This window comes from Geotrypetes seraphini, chromosome 5 (genome assembly GCF_902459505.1).
Source record: "Geotrypetes seraphini chromosome 5, aGeoSer1.1, whole genome shotgun sequence".
Classification (NCBI taxonomy): Eukaryota; Metazoa; Chordata; class Amphibia; order Gymnophiona; family Dermophiidae; genus Geotrypetes; species Geotrypetes seraphini.
In genome coordinates, this window is record NC_047088.1 from 26,413,809 (window position 1) to 26,440,583 (window position 26,775).

Here is a 26,775-nt window from a genome sequence, read left to right on the forward strand (position 1 = left end):
CCTTTTGTTCTCTGATCAATATTCAAATCTTGTTGGTCCCAGGCTCTTGTTGTCTTGCTTGCCAGGGTCTCCTTTCTCCGTGCTAACCATCCGTCTGCCATCTCTGTTCTCCCCTTCCGTTTCCCTTCCCTCTCCCGGAGATCTGGCATCTTTCCTTTTTTTTGTCTCCATCCACAGATTCACCTTTTCTCAACTCCCCACCACCCCAGGATCCACCATCTCTCCCTTTCTGTTCCCAACTATCCTCCTATCCAGTATCTCTATCCCCCCTCCACACCATCCCCTGTTTCCAAGTTCTCTCCCTTTCTGTTCCTTCCCTCCCTAAATCCCATTATGCACCATCTCTCTCCCACTCCTCTGTTTTTAGACCCATTATTTCTAACCCCCAAAGTCTGGCATATGCACGTATCTTTGAACCCCCCCTTCCCTCTCTCCCTCTGTGTACTTTTACACCAGGACCCCCCTCCCCCGAAGGTCTGTCCCCCCTCCGAAGGGCTACACCCCACCCCTGAAGACCTGCACCCCCCCGAAGGACTTTACCTCCCACCCGAAGGTCTGTCCCCCTCTGAAGGCCTAAACCCCACCCCTGAAGGCCTGCACCCTCCCCGAAGGATTGTACCCCCCACCCGAAGGTCTGTCCCCCCCTGAAGGCCTGCACCCATCCCGAAGGCCTGCACCCACCCCGAATGCCTGCACCCACCCCGAAGGCCTGCACCCCCGAAGGCCTGTCCCCCCCCTTGAAGGCCTGCCTGCCTGTCCCCCCCTTGAAGGCCTGTCCCCTCCCTTGAAGGCCTGCACCCCCTTGAAGGTCTGCACCCCCCCCGAAGGCCTGTCTCCCCACTTGAAGGCCTGCCTGCCTGTCCCCCCCTTGAAGGCCTGCACCCCCTTGAAAGTCGGCACCCCCCCTGAAGGCATGCACCCCCCTTGAAGGCCTGTCCCCCCTTGAAGGCCTGTCCCCCCCCTTGTAGGCCTGCACCCCCTTGTAGGCCTGTCCCCCCCTTGAAGGCCTGCCTGCCTGTCCCCCCCCTTGAAGGCCTGCACCCCCTTGAAGGTCTGCACCCCCCCCCCCGAAGACCTGCACCCCCCCTTGAAGGCCTGCCTGCCTGCCTGTCCCCCCCCTCCCCCTTGAAAGTCTGCCTGCCCGCCCGCCCGCCCCACCCTGAAGGCCTGATGCCCCGACCCACCCCGAAGGACCATTCGCCCCCCTGGCCTCCCCGCACTACCTATGAAGCAGCCGCAGCAGGATCGCGACGTCAGCTATCTTTGCGCTGCTTAGGAGCTGCTTCCTGCGCCGCGGTCCCGCCCCCTCCTCTGACGTCAGAGGAGGGACGGGACCGCGGCGCAGGAAGCAGCGCCCAAGCAGCTGAGGGATTGCTGACTTCGCGATCCTGCTGCGGGCTGCTTCATAGGTGTGCTGGAAGGTCAGTGGGGCGAGCGGTCCTTCGGGCGTGGGGGGGGACTGAGCGGCAAGGTCGGGAACACCCCCTCAGGGCTGGTACCCGGGGCGGCCCGCCCCCCCCCGCCCCCCTCTAGGTACGCCACTGGGGGTACAGATAGGAGAAACTTACCCGATGAGCTAAGTTCCCAGAAGGAGTAAAGGCAGAGATAAGAGAGGAGAGATATTGCAGAGGGAGTCCAGAGAAGAGCAACAAAGCTAATAAAAGGTATGGAAAACCTCTCATATACTGACAGGCTGAAAGAGCTGGGGCTGTTCTCCCTGGAGAAGCGGAGACTTAGAGGAGACATGATAGAAACCTTCAAGATCATGAAGGGCATAGAAAACGTAGACAGGGACAGATTTTTCAAATTATGGGGAACCACAAGTACAAGGGGGCACTCGGAGAAGTTGAAAGGGGACAGGTTTAGAACAAACGCTAGGAGAGAGTGGTGGATACATGGAACGCGCTTCCGGAGGCTGTGATAGGCAGGAGCACGTTGCAGGGCTTCAAAGAAGGTTTAGATAGGTTCCTAGAGGACAAAGGGATTGAGGGGTACAGATAAGAGTAGAGTTAGGTACAGGGACAGGAGTGAGAGGCAAGTATAGGAATAACCAGGGACCACTGATCAGGCAATGGGCCTGAAGGGCCACCGCGGGAGCAGACCGCTGGGCGAGATGGACCTCTGGTCTGCCCCAGCGGGGGCAACTTCTTATGTTCTTATGAATGCAATGTAAGTCAATTAGATGGTTTCGAACTCTATGTGGAAATGAATAGACAGCCAATGAAGTGACTTGAGAAGAGGGGTGATTTGAGTGTATCGACTCTGGCGGAATATATGCCATGCAGCAGTATTCTGAAGTTTCAAGTTTCAAGTTTATTGGGATTTGATTAATCGCTTATTCAATTTGCTAAGCGATGTACAAGCATATAAATAGAAAATAGGTTACAAACAACTTACGAAATAACATGAATCTTACAAATAAAACAAACATGGAGCAGGGAGGAAAGGAGGGAAAAGTTACAATTCTTTCTTAGAGGGAATAAACAAAGAAGGACAAAACAAAAGGGAGGGGAGGAATTTAATAGCCTGAAACATTATATCATATCTAAAATTTAAATATTAAAAGCATCTTTAAAAAGATAAGTTTTTAAGGATTTTTTTTTTTAAGAAATAGGGTCCTTTTTGTCTTTAATATATTGAGGTAACGAGTTCCACAATTGGGGACCCATTACGGAAAACATATCATGTGTTCTTGTGCCTACTATTTTCAGAGATGGGATAGCTAAGAGGTTCTGGGAGGTCGACCGAAGAGTTCGAGAGGGATTAAAGGAATTAGCATTCTGGTTATATATTGGGGTTCATTGAAGATTAATGAATGGATTGAAGGGGAGAGAGATGGTTAAGTGGAAGATCTGTGAGAAGCAAATTACAGTAGTCTATGTGAGAGGTGATCAGGGTGTGGATAAGGATTTTTGTAGCGTGCTTAGAGAGGAAAAGGTTGGATTTTAGTGATAATATAGAGAAAGAAACATGTTTTGGCAGTCTGTTGAGAGAGAGAGGTGTCGAAGATGATCCCAAGGTTGTGGGATGATAAGACATGGAGGATGAGAGTGTTATCCACTGAGATAATTTTGATAATTTGGAATAGGGTTACCAGATGTCCGGATTTCACCGGACATGTCCTTCTTTTGAGAACACGTCCGGGGGTCCAGATGGGCTTTTCAAAACCCGACACTGTCCAGGTTTTGAAAAGCCTCCCTCAAAATCACCGTAGGGCAGGTGGGCAACTCGATGATGTCACATCATCACATCGCATGCACCCTCTTGCCCGATCAGAGCAGGCAGCAGGGGGTGGGGCTAGGGCAGGACTGGGGCGTGATGGGGTGGAGATGGGTGGAACTGGGCGGGCCTGGGGGGGGCAGGTCTAAGGGGTCCTGATTTTCCGAACGGAAAATCTGGTAACCCTACTTTACTGAAATGTGTGTGAGGCACATACAGGCTGCACAATTGCCTTTTTTGGGATTTCCAGAGTCATTTTAGAATGGAAACTGAAAATTTAAGAAATCACAAATGTCGGTGTCAGGTCAAAAGCGCGCCGGGACAAAGGCGCGCCCAGACAATTGAGCGCAGCGCGGAGGCGCGCACTGAAGAAAATTACTGTTTTTAGGGCTCCGATAGGGGGCGTGAGGGGAACCCTCCCACTTTACTTAATACAGATCGTGCTGCATTGTGGGGGCATTGTGGGGGGTTTGGGGGTTGTAACCCCCCACATTTTACTGAAAACTTCACTTTTTCCCTGTTTTTAGGGAAAAAGTTAAGTTTACAGTAAAATGTGGGGGGTTACAACCCCCCAAACCCCCCCCCAACGCCGGCACGATTTGTATTAAGTAAACTGGGGGTGCTCCCCAACAAAACCCCCCGTCGGAGCCCCTAAAAACAGTAATTTTCTTCGGCGTGCGCCTCCGTCTTGCGCTCAGTTGTCGGTGCGCGCCTTTGTCTTCCGCGTTGTTGTCTATGAACCCAAATGTCTAACAAAATGAAATGTGGCACCCTTCATTTGTCCAAAGCTGTGCAGAGCAAGATCATATAAGCAACAAAGTTAACACTTCCTGCGTTTACATTCTGCCGCTGAATTTTGGGACGCCATTTCAGGGTAAAAGAGGAACAACCATGTTACAAATTCACCCCAGTGCACTGCCCAGAAAATCATATCTTATGCACATGGAAAATGATATTTACAGTCATTTCATATCTCCCAAATGTGCGGTAGCAATGTGACATTAACTAAGTGTGTCTTTCGAGGACTGAAATAGCTAAGAGGGACCCACAGTGCCACGTATTTGCTGTCTCAGATGAGGAACCATGTGAGCTGCTTAGATTAAATTAAAAAAAGGGAAATACAGTAGAAATGACAAGTAGAATTTTTCTTTTCTAGTGTTTACAGATTTTGATTTTGAAACAGAACTGGGCTCTCTGCTCCGTTCTGCATATTTCTGCCTTGGATAATTAAAATTGCCACAGTCTGAGAGAAGTCCAGGCAGTCCTCGGGTTAAGAACAAGTTACGTTTTTAAAGCTGTTCTTGAGTCGGATTTGTGTGTAACTCAGAACTTGTAGATTTTAGGATTCTTGCTGTTTACCTCTGCCCCCAGTTTGCAAAAGGGCCATGTATCCCTACCAGTGTTCTCTCTAAGGTACAGCATGCACAACCACACCCTGTTCTTAATGTGGCCATGCGTCGTTCCTGAATCTGCTGCAGGAAAAGTGTAGGAGTCTATGCCACTGGAAATTGCAACTTTCCCCAAAAATTATATATATATTAAAAAAAAGAAATCAAATGAAGCTGCGACTCCGTTCTTAAGTATGAGTCATACTTAAGTCAGGCGTCTGTAACATGGGGATTGCCTGTACTTGACTCACATAAGAACATAAAAGTTGCTATACTAGAAGAGACTGAAGGCCCCTCAAGCCCGGTATCCTGTTTCCAAAAGTAGCTAACCCAGGTAACAAGTGCCTGGCAGAAGGCCAAAGAGTAGCAACATTCCAGAGCTCATATCGTGATGTCATAATGCCTCATTCAACCAATGCCTAAGAGCCAGCCTCATCAGTGATATCACAATGGCTTGATTATTCCTATACAGGCAGTACCTGGGTTAAGAACAAGTTACGTTTTTAAAGCTGCTCTTGAGTCGGATTTGTATGTAACTCAAAACTTGTAGATTTTAAGGTTGTTGCTGTTTACGTCTTCTCCCAGCTGACAAAAGGACTAACTATCCCTACCAGGGTTCCCTCTAAGGTACAGTTCGATCAACCATACTCTGTTCTTAATGTGGCCATGCGTCGTTCCTGAATCTGCTGCAGGAGAAGTATAGGAGTCTGTGCCACTGGAAAGACTGCTCCGTGAAATCAAATGAAGCTGCAACCGCTTTAAGTACGAGTCGTAATTAAAGTTGGGTGTCTGTAACTCAGGGACTGCCTGTATATATCCCCGGTTCCCATTCACAAGAGCAAAGCCTTACCAGGTTAGCCAGTATGTAGTGATAGCCTCTTGTGTGTTTACCAAGGATCACAACCTGCGGGAAGGAAAAGTGACAGGTGTCAGTAAACATTTCATAAATCGAGACTATTTCATCTCTGAGAAATGTACAGTCCTTGCTAAGGTCAAAGCTATGGTTATTTATGAATCTTCCTGGGCATCGCACAGCCGATTAAGCCTTTAATGCGTTTTCGCTCTGGCTCATTCCTCCTTTCCACAGTTAATTTAGCTTTGTTTTTGCTCTCTTTGCTCCAGAATGGCGAATTAGCACAATCCCTTTATAGGTACCTGAAACATTTGTGAAGGATCATGTGATATGAGAAGATGCAACCAGAACAGAGGAGCACAAAGAAGAAAATGGAAGGATAAAATAAGTCATTTTAAGCACCAGCAGGTTTAACTTTCATGAACTTTAGGGCCATCTCAGGCTATTGCCTGAGTCTGTGGTAGCTAGAGAATGACACAGGGACAAATTTGTCCCCGTCCCTGCAGGAACTCAATTTCCCCATCCTTCCCGGTGAGTTTTTAGAAACATAGAAACATGATGGCAGATAAAGGCCAAATGGCCCATCCAGTCTGCCCATCCGCAGTTACCATTATCTCTTCCTCTCCCTATTGGCTAAGACTCTTAACACTTGCATTGTGATGTCATAGAACTTTCTGATTATAGAAACATAGAAACATGAAGGCAGATAAAGGCCAAATGGCCCATCCAGTCTGCCCATCCGCAGTAACCATTATCTCTTCCTCTCCCTATTGGCTAAGACTCTTAACACTTGCATTGTGATGTCATAGAACTTTCTGATTATAGAAACATAGAAACATGAAGGCAGATAAAGGCCAAATGGCTCATCCAGTCTGCCCATCCGCAGTAACCATTATCTCTTCCTCTCCCTATTGGCTAAGACTCTTAACACTTGCATTGTGATGTCATAGAACTTTCTGATTATAGAAACATAGAAACATGAAGGCAGATAAAGGCCAAATGGCCCATCCAGTCTGCCCATCCGCAGTAACCATTATCTCTTCCTCTCCCTATTGGCTAAGACTCTTAACACTTGCATTGTGATGTCATAGAACTTTCTGATTATAGAAATATAGAAACATGATGGCAGATAAAGGCCAAATGGCCCATCCAGTCTGCCCATCCGCAGTAACCATTATTTTTTTTTTTCTCACATTTTCCTCTTGTACCTCTCATTATGCAGTAACCATTATCTCTTCCTCTCTCTATTGGCTAAGACTCTTAACACTTGCATTGTGATATCATAGAACTTTCTGATTAAAGAAACATAGAAACATGAAGGCAGATAAAGGCCAAATGGCCCATCCAGTCTGCCCATCCGCAGTAACCATTATCTCTTTCTCTCCCTATTGGCTAAGACTCTTAACACTTGCATTGTGATGTCATAGAACTTTCTGATTAAAGAAACATAGAAACATGATGGCAGATAAAGGACACAGTACCCATTACCTCTTCCTCTCTGTAAGAGATCCCATGTGCCTATCCCAGGCTTTCTTGAAATCAGACACAGTGTCTGTCTCCACCACCTCTTCTGGGAGACTGTTCCACGCATCTACCACCCTTTCTGTTCCATTCCTATAAGCTCTTCCTTAACTGTACAAACCTTGAACACTTATGATTTTAAAGTGTTTGAGGCTTGTGCAGATGAAGACAGAGCTTGCAGGAATGGGGCAAGGGCAGGAAAAGAACCTATGGGGACGGGATGGAAAAATGAGTTCCTGCGGGGACGGGGAAAAATTTGTCCCGGTGCTATTCTCTTTGTGGTACTCTGACAGGCACGGTCGTCTCTCCTTAGCTAAATAACCGATTTATTAAATTTCTAAGATCCAGATCAACCTCTGGGAGCAAAATATATGATAATAAACTTAAAACGCCATCATTCCACAAATACTATACATATGAGTCGGTGAATCTATATGAGTAAATGGGTGTTTATACCCAAAGAAAGGCCGTTTCAAAATTGACCCCTGAAAGCGCCGGGCAAAGTAAACCCCCTATTCACAGTGCACATACTCATCTTTGTGGGGAAAGGGGGTGACTATATTACTATTTCCTACTGTTACACTTTGATTGGCACTTGTTTTCTGGAGGGCGGGCTCAACAAGGCAACAACAATGCATTTTGGCAGCCTGCTACAAAAAATATCAAAACTTCAAGCCCATGCATGCAGTGGGAGCAAAGTCAGAACTGAACAGGCGTGCTCCTTTTAAAATGAGGTTGTTGACAACTCTAGGGACAGAACAATTTTGTAATTTAACATTTTTTCCCCCTTCTAGGGAGTATAAGCTCCATTTTTAAACCTAGCCAATCTTTGGGATGCCTTTTTTGAAAACACACCTGCTCTGTTTTGTTTCATTTCTGCTCTGCGCTGCGGGGACTTCGTTGATCAGACGCAAGCACTGGAATTGCAGCTGCTGTGCTCTGGAGGTTTCTCTTTAATATAGCCACTTTGCAGCCGCTTGGTAATCTCATCTGGCACTTCTGCTGACGGCTTCAGATTTGCCGATATATCAAGTTACTTCATTAGGCTCCCTTCTGCCTCGTGTAATAGACGCCATAAGTTTACATTTTCATTTAATTCTTAAGAATCTGCATATCTTTTCCAACTGGAAAATAAATTGCAGCATTAATCTATAAGGGATTTTGTTGTGAGAGAGAACACATCTATTGCCCATAACTGGTTTTGTTTGGCTAAGCATATTTTATGATGCACAGGTTCAGTGTCTCCGCTGTCAGGGGTAAATGGGGGAGGCAATTTATTTCCCCCCTCCCCCTCCCTCCATGTGTTAAAAATATTACCTTTGCTGGTGGGGGATGCTGAAGCCCTGCCAGCCAATGAAATTTACCGCCCAAGCCACTTCCCTCCTCCTCATGCTACTGCAGTTGAAAGAAAGTTGGCAGTGTGCCTCCAGCCGCTGACTCCAGGACGCCTCACGCATGCTTGATTTGCGCAAGCCAGCGTTCAGCATCCCTGACAGCCATTTAATAGCTGCCGCAGGTTTGGAGGGGGCCCGAGTCCACCGTGGGGAGGCCCAAGGCCCACAGTGGCTATATCACTGTCTGCTGTGTGTACTACTTAAAAGACTTTGGCGTCAGTATTCGGCGTGGTTTAAGCAATTGGGAGAGGCTCCTGCCTGCTGCAGTCATCCCAAAACAAAGAGAAAAAGCAAAACCAGGTTCACTTTATTTGTTAAGTCTCTTCTTTTTGTACTTATGTTTTTTATGTTTTTCAAAAACCAATAAAAAATTTTTTTTGAACTAAAAAAAAAAAAAAAAAGAGGACACAAGACTCCGCCCCAGCCCCGCCCACGCCCCACCCCACCCACAGTGCCCTGCTTTGCCCCTGCCTCCTGCTAGCCTCAGCCTTAAACTACCCCCCCAGCACAGCCTCCTGCTCTCCAGCTCTCCACCCAGGCCACCCTGAAGTCGGGTATGGCTTTCTGGTCCTCAGTGCTTCCTCCAGTGCTGCAATTTATCTTTATATAAAGCAGGATCAAAGCAGTTAACAAAACAATTCCGAAATTATTGAGAATAACTCCATAAAATAGGAAAGGAAAGAAAAAAAAAAATCACAATATACAAAATGGAATAATCTGACTTACTTACAATGCATCAATAATATATAAAAAATCATAATATAATATAATACAGACTGAAATACTTTCAAGTCCCATCACTGTAAAAAAAAAACAAAGGCCAATTGAAAATAGGCCTTTAATTCCCTTCTAAAATTTAATAATGACTCTTTTCCTCAACTGGAAAACTATTCCATAAAACTAGAACCAAATAGAAACATGCACACTTTCTAGTTGAAGCAAGATGGGCTCTAGATACATGAGGTATAACTACTCTATTATCATTCAATGATCTTTTTTTTTTTTTTCCAATTATCTTTATTAACAATTGCAATGGAACATACAACCATGAGCAGAACAAGAATAAAACAGAGCATCCAGAACACTAAGGGGGCCTTTTATTAAGGCGCACTAACCAATTTAGCACATGCTAAATGCTAAGGCATCCACTATATTCTATGGGCGCCTTAGCATTTAGCACACGCCTTAATAAAAGAACCCCTAAATTTGAAACTAAACTAAAGCTTAACTTTATATACCTAAGGAAGCTCGACTCGGTTTTCAACAATTAGTTAAAAACTAAAGAAAGTTTACAATGATTAAAGAAAAATTAAAGAAAATAATAGCAAAAGTTTCAAAAAGATTAGTTTTCAAAATGCTTGGCAAAAAGAAAAGTTTTTAGAAATTTACGGAAAGTTTGGAAAGAACTGGGGCTCCTCAGAATTAAGGGGCGTTCATTCCATAGTCGAGAAAGTTTGAAAGCCAGAGATTGACTGACGATTTTAACTCCTTTAATTGTTTATGAGCAACTTGAAAAACTGAAGGTGGACAAAGCGATGGGACCAGACGGGATCCATCCCAGGATACTAAGGGAACTCAGAGAGGTTCTGGCGAGTCCTATTAAAGACTTGTTCAACAAATCTCTGGAGACGGGAGTGATTCCTGGGGATTGGAGGAGAGCGGATGTGGTCCCTATTCATAAAAGTGGTCACAGGGATGAAGCAGGAAACTACAGGCCGGTGAGCCTCACTTCAGTTGTTGGAAAAATAATGGAAGTGTTGCTGAAAGAAAGGATAGTGTATTTCCTTGAATCTAATGGGTTACAGGATCCGAGGCAACATGGCTTTACAAAAGGTAAATCGTGCCAAACGAACCTGAAAAAATTTTTTGATTGGGTGACCAGAGAGCTGGATCGAGGACATATGCTAGATGTAATTTACTTGGATTTCAGCAAAGCCTTTGATACAGTTCCTCATAGGAGGCTGTTGAACAAACTTGAAGGGCTGAAGTTAGGACCCAAAGTGGTGAACTGGGTCAGAAACTGGCTGTCGGACAGACGCCAGAGGGTTGTGGTTAATGGAAGTCGCTCAAAGGAAGGAAAGGTGACTAGTGGAGTCTCTCAGGGTTCGGTGCTGGGGCCAATCCTGTTCAATATGTATGTAAGTGACATTGCTGAAGGGTTAGAAGGAAAAGTGTGCCTTTTTGCAGATGATACCAAGATTTGTAACAGAGTAGACACCGAAGAGGGAGTGGAAAATATGAAAAAGGATCTGCAAAAGTTAGAGGAATGGTCTAATGCCTGGCAACTAAAATTCAATGCAAAGAAATGCAGAGTAATGCATTTGGGGATTAATAATAGGAAGGAACCGTATATGCTGGGAGGAGAGAAGCTGATATGCACGGACGGGGAGAGGGACCTTGGGGTGATAGTGTCCGAAGATCTAAAGGCGAAAAAACAGTGTGACAAGGCAGTGGCTGCTGCCAGAAGGATTCTGGGCTGTATAAAGAGAGGCGTAGTCAGTAGAAGGAAGAAGGTGTTGATGCCCCTGTACAGGTCATTGGTGAGGCCCCACTTGGAGTATTGTGTTCAGTTTTGGAGACCGTATCTGGCGAAAGACGTAAGAAGACTTGAGGCAGTCCAGAGGAGGGCGACGAAAATGATAGGAGGCTTGCGCCAGAAGACGTATGAGGAGACACTGGAAGCCCTGAATATGTATACCCTAGAGCAGGGGTCTGCAACCTTTAAGACATAAAGAGCCACTTGGACCCGTTTTCGAAAAGAAAAAAAAACTTGGAGCTGCAAAACCATTATAAAACAAATCTAACACTGCATATATTGTTTCTTATCTTAATGCTATATACAGGATCACTAAATTGAAAATAAAATCATTTTTCCTACCTTTGCTATTTGGTGATTTCATGAGTCTCTGGTTGCACTTTCTTCTTCTGACTGTGCATCCAATCTTTCTTCCTTTCTTTCAGCCTCCTGTATGTTTCCTCTCCTCCAGACCTCATTCTCTCCCCCAACTTTTTCTTTCTGTCTCCCTGTTCCCCCTTCTTTCTGTCTCCGTGCCGTCCCCCAAGCTACTCGGTTTGCTGCCACCGCAATCGGGGAACAGCGCCCAAGCCACCGCCGTCCCAAGCTTTCCCTGCAGAAGTGTTGCGCTGACCAGCATTCCGCTCCCTGACGTCAATTCTGACGTAGGAGAGGAAGTTCCGGGCCAACAAGGCATTTCTCCTCATTCCATCCAGCCTGAGCCCCATCTCTCCTTGATCCAGCATTTCCCTTCTGTGTCTGTCAGAATTACCATTCCACCTATTTTCCAGCATCACCCTTCTTTGTGTCCATCTCACCTATATCCCTATCTCACCACTTTTTCAGAATCTTCATTTGTCTCTGTCCTTATCTTTACGCCATGTTCACCATTTGCCCTTTCAATGTCTTTATCTCCCCCCACACACTTTTTCAGCATTACTTCTATGTCTCTATTTCACCTCCTCTTCATGTCCCCTCTGTATCTCTATCCTTATTCAGTAGGTCCTGCTTACCCTTTCTCTTCTTTGTGTCACTATCTCCATTTTCAGCTTTCCCCCCCTTTTCCTTTGTTACTGCACCCTGTAGCTAGAATCTTTCCACCCTCCCTCCACTCCGGCCCAGCCCAGTATGAAATATTTCATTTTGTTTCCCTCCCCTCTCTCTTTCTCTCTCTCTTCTCCTCCCTCACCCACGAGTCCTGCATCTGGCCCTCTCCCTTCTACCTGCACCTGGCAACACCCCCCTGCTCCGCGGCTCTCTTCAGCAACTTGTCAGCAGCAGTGATCAAGACAAGCTGCCGACATCGAGGCCTTCCCTCTACGAGTCCCGCCTTTGTGGAAAAAGGAAGTTGAAACAAGCGGGACTCGCAGAGGGTAGGCCCCGACGTCAGAAGCTTGTGTCGATCGCTGCTGCTGAGTTGCCGAAGAGAGCCGCGGAGCAGGGGATGTGGCCGGAAGCAGGTAGAAGGGAGAGGGAGATAGGAAGGCTGTAGATCTCCGGAGCATGACACCGACCCCGGCCAGGATGATTTCTTTTTCAGGCGTGCACCTTACAAGTCCAGCGTCGCGGCGGGAAATAGCCATGCTGAGCAGTGAGCTCAGTACTACACAGATGAAAGCCTTGCTTGCTGATTGGTCCGGCAGCACGGCGGGGCGGGGCCGCCGGACCAATCAGCAAGCAAGGCTTTCATCTGTGTATGTGCTGAGCTCACTGCTCAGCATGGCTATTTCCCGCCGCGACGCCGGACTTGTAAGCTGCATGCCTGCGTGACACACTACCGGAGCCGCAGCAAAGGTGGAAAAGAGCCGCATGCGGCTCTGGAGCCGCAGGTTGCCGACCCCCGCCCTAGAGGAAAGGAGAGACAGGGGAGATATGATTCAGACGTTCAAATACTTAAAGGGTATTAACGTAGAACAAAATCTTTTCCAGAGAAAGGAAAATGGTAAAACCAGAGGACATAATTTGAGGTTGAGGGGTGGTAGATTCAGGGGCAATGTTAGGAAATTCTACTTTACGGAGAGGGTGGTGGATGCCTGGAATGCGCTCCCGAGAGAGGTGGTGGAGAGTAAAACTGTGACTGAGTTCAAAGAAGCGTGGGATGAACACAGAAGATTTAGAATCAGAAAATAATATTAAAGATTGAACTAGGCCAGTTACTGGGCAGACTTGCACGGTCTGTGTCTGTATATGGCTGTTTGGTGGAGGATGGGCAGGGGAGGGCTTCAATGGCTGGGAGGGTGTAGATGGGCTGGAGTAAGTCTTAACAGAGATTTCGGCAGTTGGAACCCAAGCACAGTACCGGGTAAAGCTTTGGATTCTCGCCCAGAAATAGCTAAGAAGAAAAAAAAAAAAAAAAAAAATTTAAATTGAATCAGGTTGGGCAGACTGGATGGACCATTCGGGTCTTTATCTGCCGTCATCTAATATGTTACTATGTTACTATGTTACTATCCTTTTCTAGAAGGAAGGGAGAGTTTCAATTGTTGGATGCCTCTTGCAAAGGAAAATCTGTAAGCATTCCAGAATAAGGGAACGAGGGGAATAAAAATGCCATATAAAAATTTGGAAGAGATGCAGGCACATTTGAATTGAATTCTAAGAAATGATGGTTGTAATTCAAATAATGCTTTATGAGCTAACATCAAAATCTTGAACTTGATCCTATATTCTATTGGTAGCCAATGAAATTTCAGATATAAAGAAGTCACATGCCTTTCAGGGAACCCTTTCTGAATAGCCTGCTTCAACTGCAACCATTTAAATGATTGAGACTTTGAAATACCGAGATTGTTGCAGTCGTGAAAACTCAAGCGTCTTTCCATTTGATATCACATCATCTAACGTGTGTATACCTGCCTGCATCCAATGCTTCCAGATAACTTTATATCCGCCAATTTGAATCTTGGAGTACAACCATAGGGACTGGCATGTGGACTGATGAATCAGTGTTAAATTATTTATAAATTTTATTTCCCTTTGATTCATGAAAGATTGTTATACACATCCAGGAGGGGATAGAGGAGGGTTAGGCTGGGGGGAGGGTTTTAATAACTATATATTATTTGTTAGAATAGAGTGCAGTATGTTATATTACTTGATTGTTCATCTGTTTGCACTAAGTATTTGATTTAAAAATGAATAAAGAATTTATTAAAAAAAAAAGAAGAAGTCACATGATCTCGAATATGTAAGTTACCTAATAACCAATTAGCAGCATTTTGCAAAGTCTGTAAACGTTTTAGTTGTCCAGGATCCTGCTGCCATTGGCCTGCCCTGGAAGCTATCGCTCTGCATCACTTCCTGTTCCCATGTAGGCAGGACGCTGCAGAGCGAAGGCTTTCAGGTAGGCCAATGGCAGCAGGATCGTGTTGCTAACACTGCCAGCTGCTCAAAATTTTGTGAAATCGCAACGCCGGAGGAAGTATGGGGACAGAGGAGACTCCTGACTCCAGGGTGGGGGCTGGACTGAAAAGAGTGATTCCAAAACCTAGACAAACTCTCTCTAGTCCAGGAAACTGTCCAGACAGCCCTCTAAAAAGAGGACATGATCCCTAAAGAAAGATCCACAGTATAATAAAGTAGGGTGAAAGACGACTCTTCACCAGAGGATACGTCTTCAAATCACTATTTCAATTCCACAAAACCCAACATGGATCCAGTGACTCGAATATTCAATGCTGGAGCCTGAATATGGCCCAGATTGAATATCTGGCTTAATTCAGCCCAAGATTGTCTGCAATGAGCTAAATATTTCTTTATTTCTAACAGAATTTCATATTTATATTGCAAAGTTCTCTTTGTTTCTTAAACTTTGAAGCAAAGGACACTATTGATCAGAAAGCAGAATGCAAAGCAATTTGCTTTTCTATCCTCAGAAACAGTTTGTGCTTGAACTGCAAATGCTCTCAGAAGGTACATAGAAACATAGAAAAATGACGGCAGATAAAGGCCAAATGGCCCATCCAGTCTGCCCATCCACAGTAACCATTATCTCTTTCTTTCCCTATTGGCTAAGACTCTTAACGCTTGCATTGTGATGTCATAGAACTTTCTATTATAGAAACATGATGGCAGATAAAGGCCAAATGGCCTATCCGTAGCATCCACTATCTCCTCTTCTCTCTGTTTGCTAAGGCTCTTTACACCTGCATTGTGATGTCATAGAACTTTCTGATTATAGAAATAGAGAAACATGACAACAGATAAAGGCCAAATGGCCTATTCGTAGCATCCACTATCTCCTCCTCTCTCTATTGGCTAAGGCTCTTTACACCTGCATTGTGATGTCATGGAACTTTCTGATTATAAAAATAGAGAAACATGACGGCAGATAAAGGCCAAATGGCCCATCTAGTCTGCCCATCCGCAGTAACCATTATCTCTTTCTCTCTCCGAGAGATCTCACGTGCCTATCCCAGACCCTCTTGAATTCATCAGGGTGTTGGCTGTACCGTAATTTCCTTTGTAATCTGTTTTCTGTTGTTTGTGAGTGTGTGTGTGTGCGCGCAGTGGCTTAGCGAGGGTGAGCAGCGCATGGAAGGGTGTCACCCCTCCCTCTTCCCCGCCCCCCCTGCCGTTCATGCGCCCCTTCCCCGTACCTTTTTTAACTTCAGCGCGAGCAGCCACCAACTTACTGCTCGCGTCGGCTTCGGCGCTCTCTCCGATGCCACTTCCTAGGTGCGGGTCCCGGAAGTGATGCCAGCGAGAGCACCGAAGCCAAAGCGAACGGCAAGTTGGTGGCTGCTTGTGCCGAAGGTAAAAGGGTACGGGGGAAGGGAGGGGAGGACTGGAGAGAAGGAGGGGTGCTGGCATCCTGAGCAAGATGGCGCCCAGTGCGGACTGCCAGTTGTGTGGTATGTGATGTAGGTGCATTTTTGACAGGCCGCCATCGAGGACTATTCAGTAGATGGTGCTGAAAAATTGAAGGGGGGTAATTTAATACAGTTTTGCACTGGTAAACCCCATTATGTATGCATAAATATGCATTATGCCAAGAGGGTGCATATATTAATATGAACTGTATTTAAGCATGTTCTCAGATGGAGCTCGGGCAGAGTGCAATTTATACACATAGGGTTAATTCTCAAAAGGTCATCTAAAGGTAGGCGCTAGAATGATGCGCAAAAAGCATGGATTTACTTACAGTTTCCTCACGCAAGGTTATCAATATGCACCGACAATACATCTTTTCTGCAACGGCTCCACAACAGTGGTATTCTCTGCCTATTCACTTGATAGGCTGGTATCTTAATGCATTCTGCTTCATTTTTTCAATCAAGTTCCTTAGATTCAACTTGATGTATTTGATCTGTTCTATGTATTACTTCTTTCCCTGCCATGCCGGTATTTTCTGCATTATATTGTAAATGCTTTCTGTCTTTATCTGGTTTTAAGTCCATTATTCTCATTTGTATTTTATCTGTATCCCATGTATTAGCTCGCCTTGTTGTGAACCGCCTAGAACTTTTCCGGTATGGCGGTATATAAGAATAAAATTATTATTATTATTAATGGAAGAACGCATGTTAGACCGATTTAAGAGCAAGTTGAAATGCTTTCTTTTTAAAGATGCCTTCAACTGTTAGCACTCTTGTCTTGAATCACTCCTTAGGGTCTGCCCTGCGACCTTTTTTCTTATAATGTCACCCTCCCTTTTGTCCATTCCCTTCTTACCTTATTTTCTTTAAAATATTGTATTTCTTTCCCTCTTTCCTCAAGATGCATAAGTCTTGTTTGTGGATATATGTGGCATGTTGTATGGTTTTAATGGATATATGTAAAAGTTGTATGGTTTTAATTTATGTACATCGCTTTGAAGTTTGATTAAGCTATCCATCAAATCTTAAATAAACTTGGAAACTTGGAATAGGTGCACAGGCAACAGCCCTTATAGAATACTAGTGTAAGTCTGCCTTTATTTGCCTAATTTAGGTGTGAGTACTTATGTCTGCCGAGTGGCTGGTGTACATGGTTGTGCGTAACTAGGGTTGGAAGATTTTCCAATCGGAAAATCCGAAACCCCCTAGACCCGCCCTCCCCAGGCCTGCCCAGTTCCGCTCATCCCCGCCCTGATCCCACCCCCAGTCCCTTCCCTCCCCCCGCTGCCTGCTCTTGTCCGCTGCTCCCCACTGCCCGTTCGTGTCCACAAATCGTGTCGGGCAGGTAGGACGTCCGCACATGTGTGTGACATCATTTCGTGACATCTGCGCATGCGCGGACGTCCTCCCTGCCCGACGCGATTTGAGGAGGCTTTTCAAAACCTGGACAAAGCGCAGGGTTTTGAAAAGCCGTCCGGACCTACGGACATGTCCTCAAAAGGAGGACATGTTCGGGGAAATCCTGACGTCTGGTAACCCTATGCGTAACTGCTTAGCACATCCCCGACTTGCTTGTGCCTCTCCCAGTTCCATGCTCCTCTTGGAATTATAAGCTTTGGAATTTGAGCATGGAACTTATAGAATACCGACTAAGGGCAGTTACATGTGTAAATGCCAATTGGTTATTAAGACCAATTAGAAACTAGTAATTCATTAAATTACACAAGCAGTTCTCCATATTCTATAAGTTATGTGCCAATTGGAAATTTGGGCACACAGATTTCTAGAATTAGAGGGGCACTAAGCATTATTCAGCTGCCATGGATGGCATTTTTTAAAATGCAGGCGGCAGCAATAAAAAAGTATCTGGGTCTTGAGGACCACTATCCAGAGAGTGGCCGGTGTTGAATATCTGGATAAGATAGTCAGTGTCGTAACTTATCTAGATAGTGGCAATATTCACTGGATAATTATGGAAAGCATTCCAAATATCCTAAGTTACCAAATAAATTCCTTTTACTAAGTTGTGGTAAAGCACTAATGCGTACGTATCGCAGCAAATAAGGGCTTATTGTGGCGAGAGCTCAGGTGTCTTACGATAATTTTTGGATTTGTGTGCGCATTATCTACATGTTAAAAAATAAAATTTACCCCCCTCCCTTTTACAAAATTGTAGCGTGGTTTTTAACGCCGGCTGGGGCGTTGGACCTGCTACCACTGTGGCCAGTGCTATAAAAAGGGGGGTTAGTTTTTAGCAATGGGTGGGTGGGTCAGGGGGAAGAGTAGGTGTGGCCTATGCTAATTGGTTAGCACAGCTACATTGCTGCACACTAACCAATTAGAGCATGCTTAACGCGTGAGCCCTTAGGGCCAGGTTCTGTATAGGATGCCCACATTAGACACCGCTAGGCACCCTAATCAAGGAAGCCTAGCAATGCCTAACTTCAGAATCCACACGCAACTCTTTTTTTTATTGGCTTAATTGGCATGGTAATTGACTGTGCTAGTTTTCAGCAATCAGAAAAGAAATTAGATTACCAATTAAGAGTTCCATGCGATTGTAGTTCCCATTTTCCTTTTGTTTTACAGTCTACCTTTGTCCATATTTAGGTCACTGTCTCCTAAACAAATTGTCTGTCTTCCCCCCCATTTTATTGTACATCGCTTTGAAATTCTGGAAAAGTGATTTAATCAAATTTTTAAATAAACTTGAAACTTGAACTCTTAGGACGCCTAGCGACGCTTGAGTCAAGGCGCCTAGCAATTCTGGAGGCCGCATTATCAAAATGATGTGCGGAGAGTTGAGTTGGTTCAGCGAATGGCCACCAGGATGGTCTCAGGTCTCAAGGATCTCCCGTATGAGGAACGGCTGGGTAAGTTGCAGCTGTACTCACTCGAGGAACGCAGAGAGAAGGGAGACATGATCGAGACGTTCAAATATGTCACGGGCCGTATCGAGGTGGAAGAGGATCTCTTTTTCCTTAAAGGACCCACGGCAACAAGAGGGCATCCGTTGAAAATCAGGGGTGGGAAATTTCATGGCGACACCTGAAAATATTTCTTCACCGAAAGGGTGGTTGATCGCTGGAATAATCTTCCACAACAGGTAATTGAGGCCAGCAGCGTGCCAGATTTTAAGAAAAGATGGGATTGGCATGTGGGATCTCTTCATGGAGGTAGTTAGTGTGGGCAGACTAGATGGGCCGTGGCCCTTTTCTGCTGTCATGTTCTATGTTTCTATGTTTCAATGTCTACCTGAAAAGTAGGCGTGGTTAGGGGCGGAGAATAGGTGTGGTAAACTTAGGTGTCACTAGGCGTCAGGACATTAGGCACCGCTAAGCGTGACTCTATGATTCTATGATCATGTGTCCCCCCTTTTACCGTAAACATTGGCTACCTATGGATGCCCGAATTATTTCCAAACTTGGTTGTACTTACTACAGAGTCATAACCGGTCAAGCACCCTCATATCTGTTGGAGATATTTTCATTTTCTAAGCCCCAAAACTCTCGCACTGCATGTGCTCTTTTCGTTTACCCTTCAGTGAAGGGATGTAGGTTTAAAAAAATATCATGAACGTACATTGTCTTATCAGGCCGCCCTCTGGGATAAAGACTTTAAACAACTATTTTTTCTATCTACGTCTTATCCAGACTTTAGAAGACAATTGAAGGCTTATTTATTCTCTAGATTTTTGGGTAACTAAATTCCTCAGATTCTTATTGCGATTTAGATTAATTTTTTGTAACCCGCATAGATCTTCACGGTTATGCAGTCTACAAGTTGATTTTTATATCATGTTATGTTTTATAAGCAGCGCTTAGCAGTTGATTGGCAACAGCGCAGAGCGGTGCCTACAATGTAAGCGCGCATAGGCACCATTTATAGACTCTGGCCCTTATTGCCTACAAAATAGATAGCAGTAGAGGCTCACGTGTTAATGTCCATGCACTAATGGGAAAATTAGCACATGGCCACGAATGAGGAAAATAGAAAAGTCGGCCATTTTACTCCGGCGGATAAAATGGCCTTAGCAAATGGGAATGACCTGCATATCAATGCACCAAGGTCACTTTTTACCACAGTCTGGTCAAAAGGCCCCCCTAGATAGCAGGCTGAATATTGCCACTATCTGGATAAAATCTGGGACCACCCTAGCTCCACCCACAATTTGCCCCAGCAACAGCTGACAAGTGCCTAGGCAGTCTTTAGGGATATTCAGAGGCGATAATGCCGCTTCTGGTCAGAAACACTTACCAGGTTAGTAGGTGTTTTCTGGATAAATAGTTTGTAAAGTATAGATGTGCATGCCTATGTCATGCTCCCAAGTAGACAAAAATCTCTGCGGTTTCGATCTACCAACAATTTCTGCTGGTTTACCCCCTACTATTTTATAAAGACTCCCAGGCACTTATGTGTGTCTATAATATAGGCTAGAAATAAGTGCTTTTATGCCCTCTCAACCTAGGCAACCTGCTACAAAATTACCCCTTTGCCGAGCAGCCCTGCTAAAAGCATATCATCAACGTTCAGGAAATTGTCTGAAACAATCTGCTCTTTATAGCAGGCATTCATTAAAGATGATTCAACAATTTTTTTTTTTTTCAAATGCTGAAAGAGCTGCAGCGACCACATAAACCTATTCTTTTTCTGCTTTGTAGAGGTAAGGGGTAGGGTGCAGGGGTGGCCATTGGGAATGCTTCTTCCTATGAATCTACTGGATTGGGTAAGTTTCTGGAGGAAAAGTCCATAAAAAATTGTTAGCTAGGTAGACTTGGGAGCACCATTGCTCATCCCTTCAAATGAGCTATAGGAAATAGATCTACTTTTTTTGGGATCTGCTGGGTACTTGTGACCTGAACTGGACACTATCGGAGACATAGAAAACATAAAAACATGACGGCAGATAAAGGCCAAATGGCCCATCTAGTTTGCCCATCCGCAATAACCATTATCTTTCTCTCTCTGAGAGACCCTACGTGCCTATCCCAGGCCCTCTTGAATTCAGACACAATCTCTGTCTCCACCACCTCTTCCGGGAGACTGTTCCACGCATCTAACACCCTTTCTGTAAAAAAGTATTTCCTCAGATTACTCCGAAGCCTATCACCTCTTAGCTTCATCCCATGCCCTCTCATTGCAGAGTTTCCTTTCAAAAGAAAGAGACTCGACTCATGCACATTTATATTACGTAGATATTTAAACGTCTCTATCATATCTCCCCTCTCTTGCCTTTTCTCCAAAGTATACAGATTGAGATCTATAAGTCCGTCCCCATACACCTTATCACAAGACCTTGATATGACTCTGTATGGCAGTGGTCTCCAACCTTTTTTATATAAAGGGCTGCAGTGTCAATATAAGAAAGCTCTGAGGGCTACCAAAAGACTTCAGGCTTACATAAGTATAACTAATTTTGTAAACTGCCTCCTTGATCTGCTTGCTCAGACTCGGCATTAAAAATTAATACTAATATTGATTGTACAAAACTTCAATAATTGTCAACAATAGCAAATTCCATAAATGAGACACCTGAGTAACACACTTAAGAGGTTGTTTGGGGCTCATTTTCTTCTTCTTTTTTCTTTTTCTTTATTTAAATTTTAACATAAAATCACAAGATATCTCTTGTACAAGAAAATCAGATGGAAAAAATTTTTTTTGGGGAAAAAACTAATTATGAAAACAATTAAATCTTTCTTAGATCACTATAACAGAGGAAGAGAATGGTAAGAGTGAGGAGCAACTCAAGAAGAACAAATTAAGGAATTAGCTTAACAATAAATAAAGACAAAGCAATCCTAAATTACCATTGTACAAAACTTCAATAATTGTCAACAATAGCAAATTCCATAAATGGGACACCTGAGTAACACACTTAAGAGGTTGTTTGGGGCTCATTTTCTTCTTCTTTTTTCTTTTTCTTTATTTAAATTTTAACATAAAATCACAAGATATCTCTTGTACAAGAAAATCAGATGGAAAAAAATTTTTTTTGGGGAAAAACTAATTATGAAAACAATTAAATCTTTCTTAGATCACTATAACAGAGGAAGAGAATGGTAAGAGTGAGGAGCAACTCAAGAAGAACAAATTAAGGAATTAGCTTAACAATAAATAAAGACAAAGCAATCCTAAATTACCATTGTACAAAACTTCAATAATTGTCAACAATAGCAAATTCCATAAATGAGACACCTGAGTAACACACTTAAGAGGTTGTTTGGGGCTCATTTTCTTCTTCTTTTTTCTTTTTCTTTATTTAAATTTTAACATAAAATCACAAGATATCTCTTGTACAAGAAAATCAGATGGAAAAAAATTTTTTGGGGGAAAAACTAATTATGAAAACAATTAAATCTTTCTTAGATCACTATAACAGAGGAAGAGAATGGTAAGAGTGAGGAGCAACTCAAGAAGAACAAATTAAGGAATTAGCTTAACAATAAATAAAGACAAAGCAATCCTAAATTACCATAAACATGACTGTCTTAAAATCTTATTGAACTGTCCCGGTTGTCATTTTCTTCAAATCCAGGAATGTTGTTCTGGCATTAAAAAAAAAGTATATTTTACTCCAAGAAATTTAATTATACATTTGCAAGGATATGCTAGAAGAAACATTGCTCAAAGTGTTAGTGTTACAGACCTCCGCCCTTGTGTAGTTCTTGTGACAGGGAAGATCCAGACCTTGTTTTCCCCATAAAATAACATCTGAGAATTACGGAAAAAATAATCGTACTATAGAATTAACGTCTTGTTCAAAGGCAAAAGAGACCAACAAAGTTGCTCTCTCCATTTCAGAGGACAATGTGGATCCCAAAATCTTTGTAAGATTTAGGGATTCCGCTACATTTAAACCTTCCTCTTCTATGGGGGCACCTGGCAATTTTTTAGTAGGCAAATAGTATATGCGATTTATTGGTGGTATAAGTTCCAAGGAAAATTTTAACACTTCAACCAGGTATTTTTTGAACATTTCAAGAGGCAACACTCCAAAAGCTTTTGGAAAGTTCAAAAGACGGAGATTTAACCTCCTATTGTAGTTCTCTAATTATTCCATCTTTCCATTTAGAATAATTCTTTCTTTCAGAATTCCTTCTGTTACATCTTGTAGTTTATCCATGTTTTCATTGAGTTTTGTTAGTTTAAAGAATTTCCCAAATTGTTAACAGTACTTACAAGATTTTTCAAATCCTGGGAAGATCCTGCAACCGTTGAGTTCAATCTCTCGAGAGCATCCCAAATGCTCTCAAGAGTCACCATTGAAGGTTTTCTTCTTCCAGATTCAGCCAGCATGTCGGCTCTCTGGACTTTCTGCTCTATCTTCTTTGTGGATTCAGCCCCTTCAAACAGGGTTTCCCCTGACGTTCCTTCCGGACAGGGGGGTCGCCTGCCGGAACCACAAGAGGAACAGGGCATGGTGATGGGACAGTCACCAGAGGGGAGAGGGAAACCTCCAACCTGAAGACGCCAGCAGCTCCACCCATTGGCGAAAGCTCGGGAAACCCTCCGAAACAAGTCGGACCACTGGTGGCTGTTGCATACTCCAATATTGATCTCTGGTTTGGGATGGAAGTCTTCGCCGGAGAGGGGTCTGGACACACTGCACCCTTCCTTTTAGTATGAGGCATGGCAGTTAAATTTTTTCAAGTACAGTTTGCGATGTTACCACTGCTGTATATACCACACTATCATTCTTCTAAGGGACTCATTTTCAAAAAAGAAAATGTCCAAAAAGCGGCATAAAGGGACAAATGGACAATTTTCTCGCCAAACCTTTCCAATTCACTATTTTCGAAGCCTATTTTCTAGACAGATTTCTATGCTGTTCATCCGCAGTTGTTCTATACCTCAAGGGAGCAGGCTAGAGGTGTGGTATGGGCGGGACTAGGGTGGGCTTATGACTTGGACATTTTTTTGCCATAATGACTGGGGAGTCAATTCAGAGTGGTCTACATGAGCCTCTGCAAAGGTGTTATTTTTTATTTTATTTCGCTAAAATATTTATATCCCATATATCCAACAATACTAAGCAGGTTCCGATCTTACATACATAATAAAATAAAACATACAATAAACACTGACATACCATCAAAAAACTCAACATTCATGACCATAAAAAATATAAAATAACACAGGAATCTGAGCTTCTATAGAGATGTTACCATACAGTTACACAGAGCTCTATGGTGGTGTTACAATACAGAGTTATTAATACCGGCATGATTATGCCATAATCCATCATCCTACTTATGTAACTGGCACATTGCTCATCCTACTTATATGTACATGTTTATACCAAATCAATCGTCCTAAATATATGCACTAGGTTTACTATTGTAGCTATACCAGGGGTCTCAAAGTCCCTCCTTGAGGGCCGTAATCCAGTCGGGTTTTCAGGATTTCCCCAATGAATATGCATGAGATCTATGTGCACGCACTGCTTTCAATGCATATTCATTGGGGAAATCCTGAAAACCCGACTGGATTGCGGCCCTCAAGGAGGGACTTTGAGATCCCTGCTCTATACACTATTTTTACACACCTCATAAGGAGGTTGGCCATTTCAATTAAATATAATCTATTTACATGCATTCCTGAAAGTTCTAGTTTCCTTTCTCTGTCAACTTCATAATTTCACTTGAAGTAGTTTGAGAAAAGGATAGTCTTTATCCCTTCTTGAATTTTCCGGTGTTCTTTTCTAGAATATGTCAAGTGCAGAGTATGGATGTTTGGGGCTAGACCTGTTTTAACAATGAATAAATGCCAAAAAGGCACACAAACTGACCAGATGACCACTGGACAGATATAACCATGACCATCCTCCCCCGTGTTCACTGACCCCCTCCTATCCTCCTAAAGATGTAAATGAAACAGTACATACCTGCCTGTATGACAGTTTCAGATGTTCTGGGCAGTCCTAGAACAGCAGAAAGCAGGTTCTTGGAGTAGCCTGGTGGTCAATGCAGTGGACTGCAGAGAAGGTGACCCAGGCCCATATCCCAGTCTTACTACATTTGTGGTGGAGCATGTGAGCCCACTGAAACCCATCAAAACCCTACTGGACCATCATAAAGATGCCACTTGAGTCATAAAGGCTATTGTTGTGGTGTACAGTTGGGTCCAGTAGGTTTTGGAGGGCTCACCAAACATTATATAAGGGAGTTATGGTGAGATGTGTACTTGGGCCCTTTCATATGAAGTTCCTACCCCATTGCTCTAGACTTCAAGGATCACATCCAGGTCTTATTTTGAGGATATCTATCTTCTATGAATATTGGGAGATATTTCTCCCTATCTAGTATTGGAGCCACCACTTTCAAGTGGTGCAGTGGTTAGAGCTACAGCCTCAGCACCCTGAGGTTGTGGATTCAAATCCCATGCTGCTCCTTGTGACCTTGGACAAGTCACTTAATCCTCCACTGCCCCAGATACATTAGATAGAACAGAAAGAGAAAATGCTTGAGTATCTGTATGTAAACCATTTTGAATGTGGTTGTGTAACTACAAAAAAGGCAGCATACAAGTCTCTATCCTTATCCCAGGGGTAGGAAATTCTGGTCCTTGAGAACCACAGGCAGGTCAGGTTTTCAGGATATCCACAATAAATATGCATAAACACAATATGTACTCGGACTTATCAACTCTACTCAATAGTTTCGCTAATCCTTCATTTGATTAGATATTACCTATTATGACAAAAACTATTCACATCATAAATATAAAATGTAAACATCTTAATTATATATTCTTTAATTCATCAATATCATCACATAAATTAAACACATTACATTCAACTAACAATATACAGAGCCCACCAATCCATCCAGTCCATTTAATTTAAAAAAAACAAACTAGTGCAGTTCCATGTATCACCAATAAGAAGGTACTTGAAGTTCCCAAGTTTTCAATCAGTTCATTCAACTTCCAGCGTTTTCTTGAAGTGAATCGAAAGGGTCCAGAGAAGAGCAACTAAGAAGGTTAAGGGGCTGGAGGAGTTGCCGTACAGCGAAAGATTAGAGAAACTGGGCTTCTTCTCCCTCGAACAGAGGAGATTGAGAGGGGACATGATCGAAACATTCAAGGTACTGAAGGGAATAGACAGTAGATAAGGGCAGGTTGTTCACCTTTTCCAAGGTAGGGAGAACGAGAGGGAGTTCTTCTTCACCCAGAGAGTGGTAGAAAACTGGAACGCTCTTCCGGAATCTGTCGTAGGGGAAAACAGCCTTCAGGGATTCAAGTCAAAGTTAGACAAGTTCCTGCTGAACCAGAACGTACACAGGTAGGGCTAGTCTCAGTTAAGGCGTTGGTCTTTGACCAGAGGGCCGCCGCGTGAGAGGACTGCTGGGCACGATGGACCACGGGTTTGACCCAGCAGGGCCAATTCTTATGTTCTTATTATGATTAATACTCTATTACTTCGACAATCTGTTCAAATTGCGTATGATATTATTATATTGGCGATACATGGAACTGCACAATTTGGGTTTTTTTTAATTGAATGGACTGGATGGATTGGTGGGATCTGTATGTTGTTAGTTGAATGTAATGTGTTTAATTTATGGGATGATATTGATAAATTAAAGAATATATAATTAAGAGGTAATAATGCCACTTTATAGAGCAATGGTCAGACCGCAGTTGGAATACTGTGTCCAACACTGGTCTCCATACCTCAAGAAGGATATAATTCTACTGGAAAGGGTACAGAGGAGAGCTACGAAACTTGTCAAGGGATTGGAGAAATTGAGCTATAAAGAGCGCCTTAGGAAATTGGGATTGTTTACCCTCGAGCAGAGAAGACTGAGAGGGGATTTAATAGAGACTTTTAAAATAGTAAAGGGATTTGATAAAATCGACCAAGAAGAAGCATTACTAACCTTTTCAGATGTGACACGGACAAGAGGTCACAGACTGAAACTGAGTGGCAGCAGGTTCAGGACGAATGTCAGGAAGTTCTTTTTTACACAGCGCGTGCTGGGAATTTGGAATGCTCTCCCGGAGGATGTTGTGACGGAGATTACTGTTCTGGGATTCAAGCGCAAGTTGGATGCACACCTTCTTG

The 26,775-nt window shown here is 43.7% G+C and overlaps 1 protein-coding gene across 1 annotated transcript in view; it reads right to left on the minus strand.

The window, feature by feature from the left end:
* GRIA3 (glutamate ionotropic receptor AMPA type subunit 3) overlaps window positions 1–26,775 on the minus strand; it is a 430,530-nt gene that overhangs the window by 176,137 nt on the left and 227,618 nt on the right. The window contains exon 5 of the mRNA XM_033945127.1: window positions 5,458–5,511. Within this exon, the coding sequence (XP_033801018.1) occupies window positions 5,458–5,511 (54 nt within the window). The remainder of the gene's footprint in view (window positions 1–5,457; window positions 5,512–26,775) is intronic.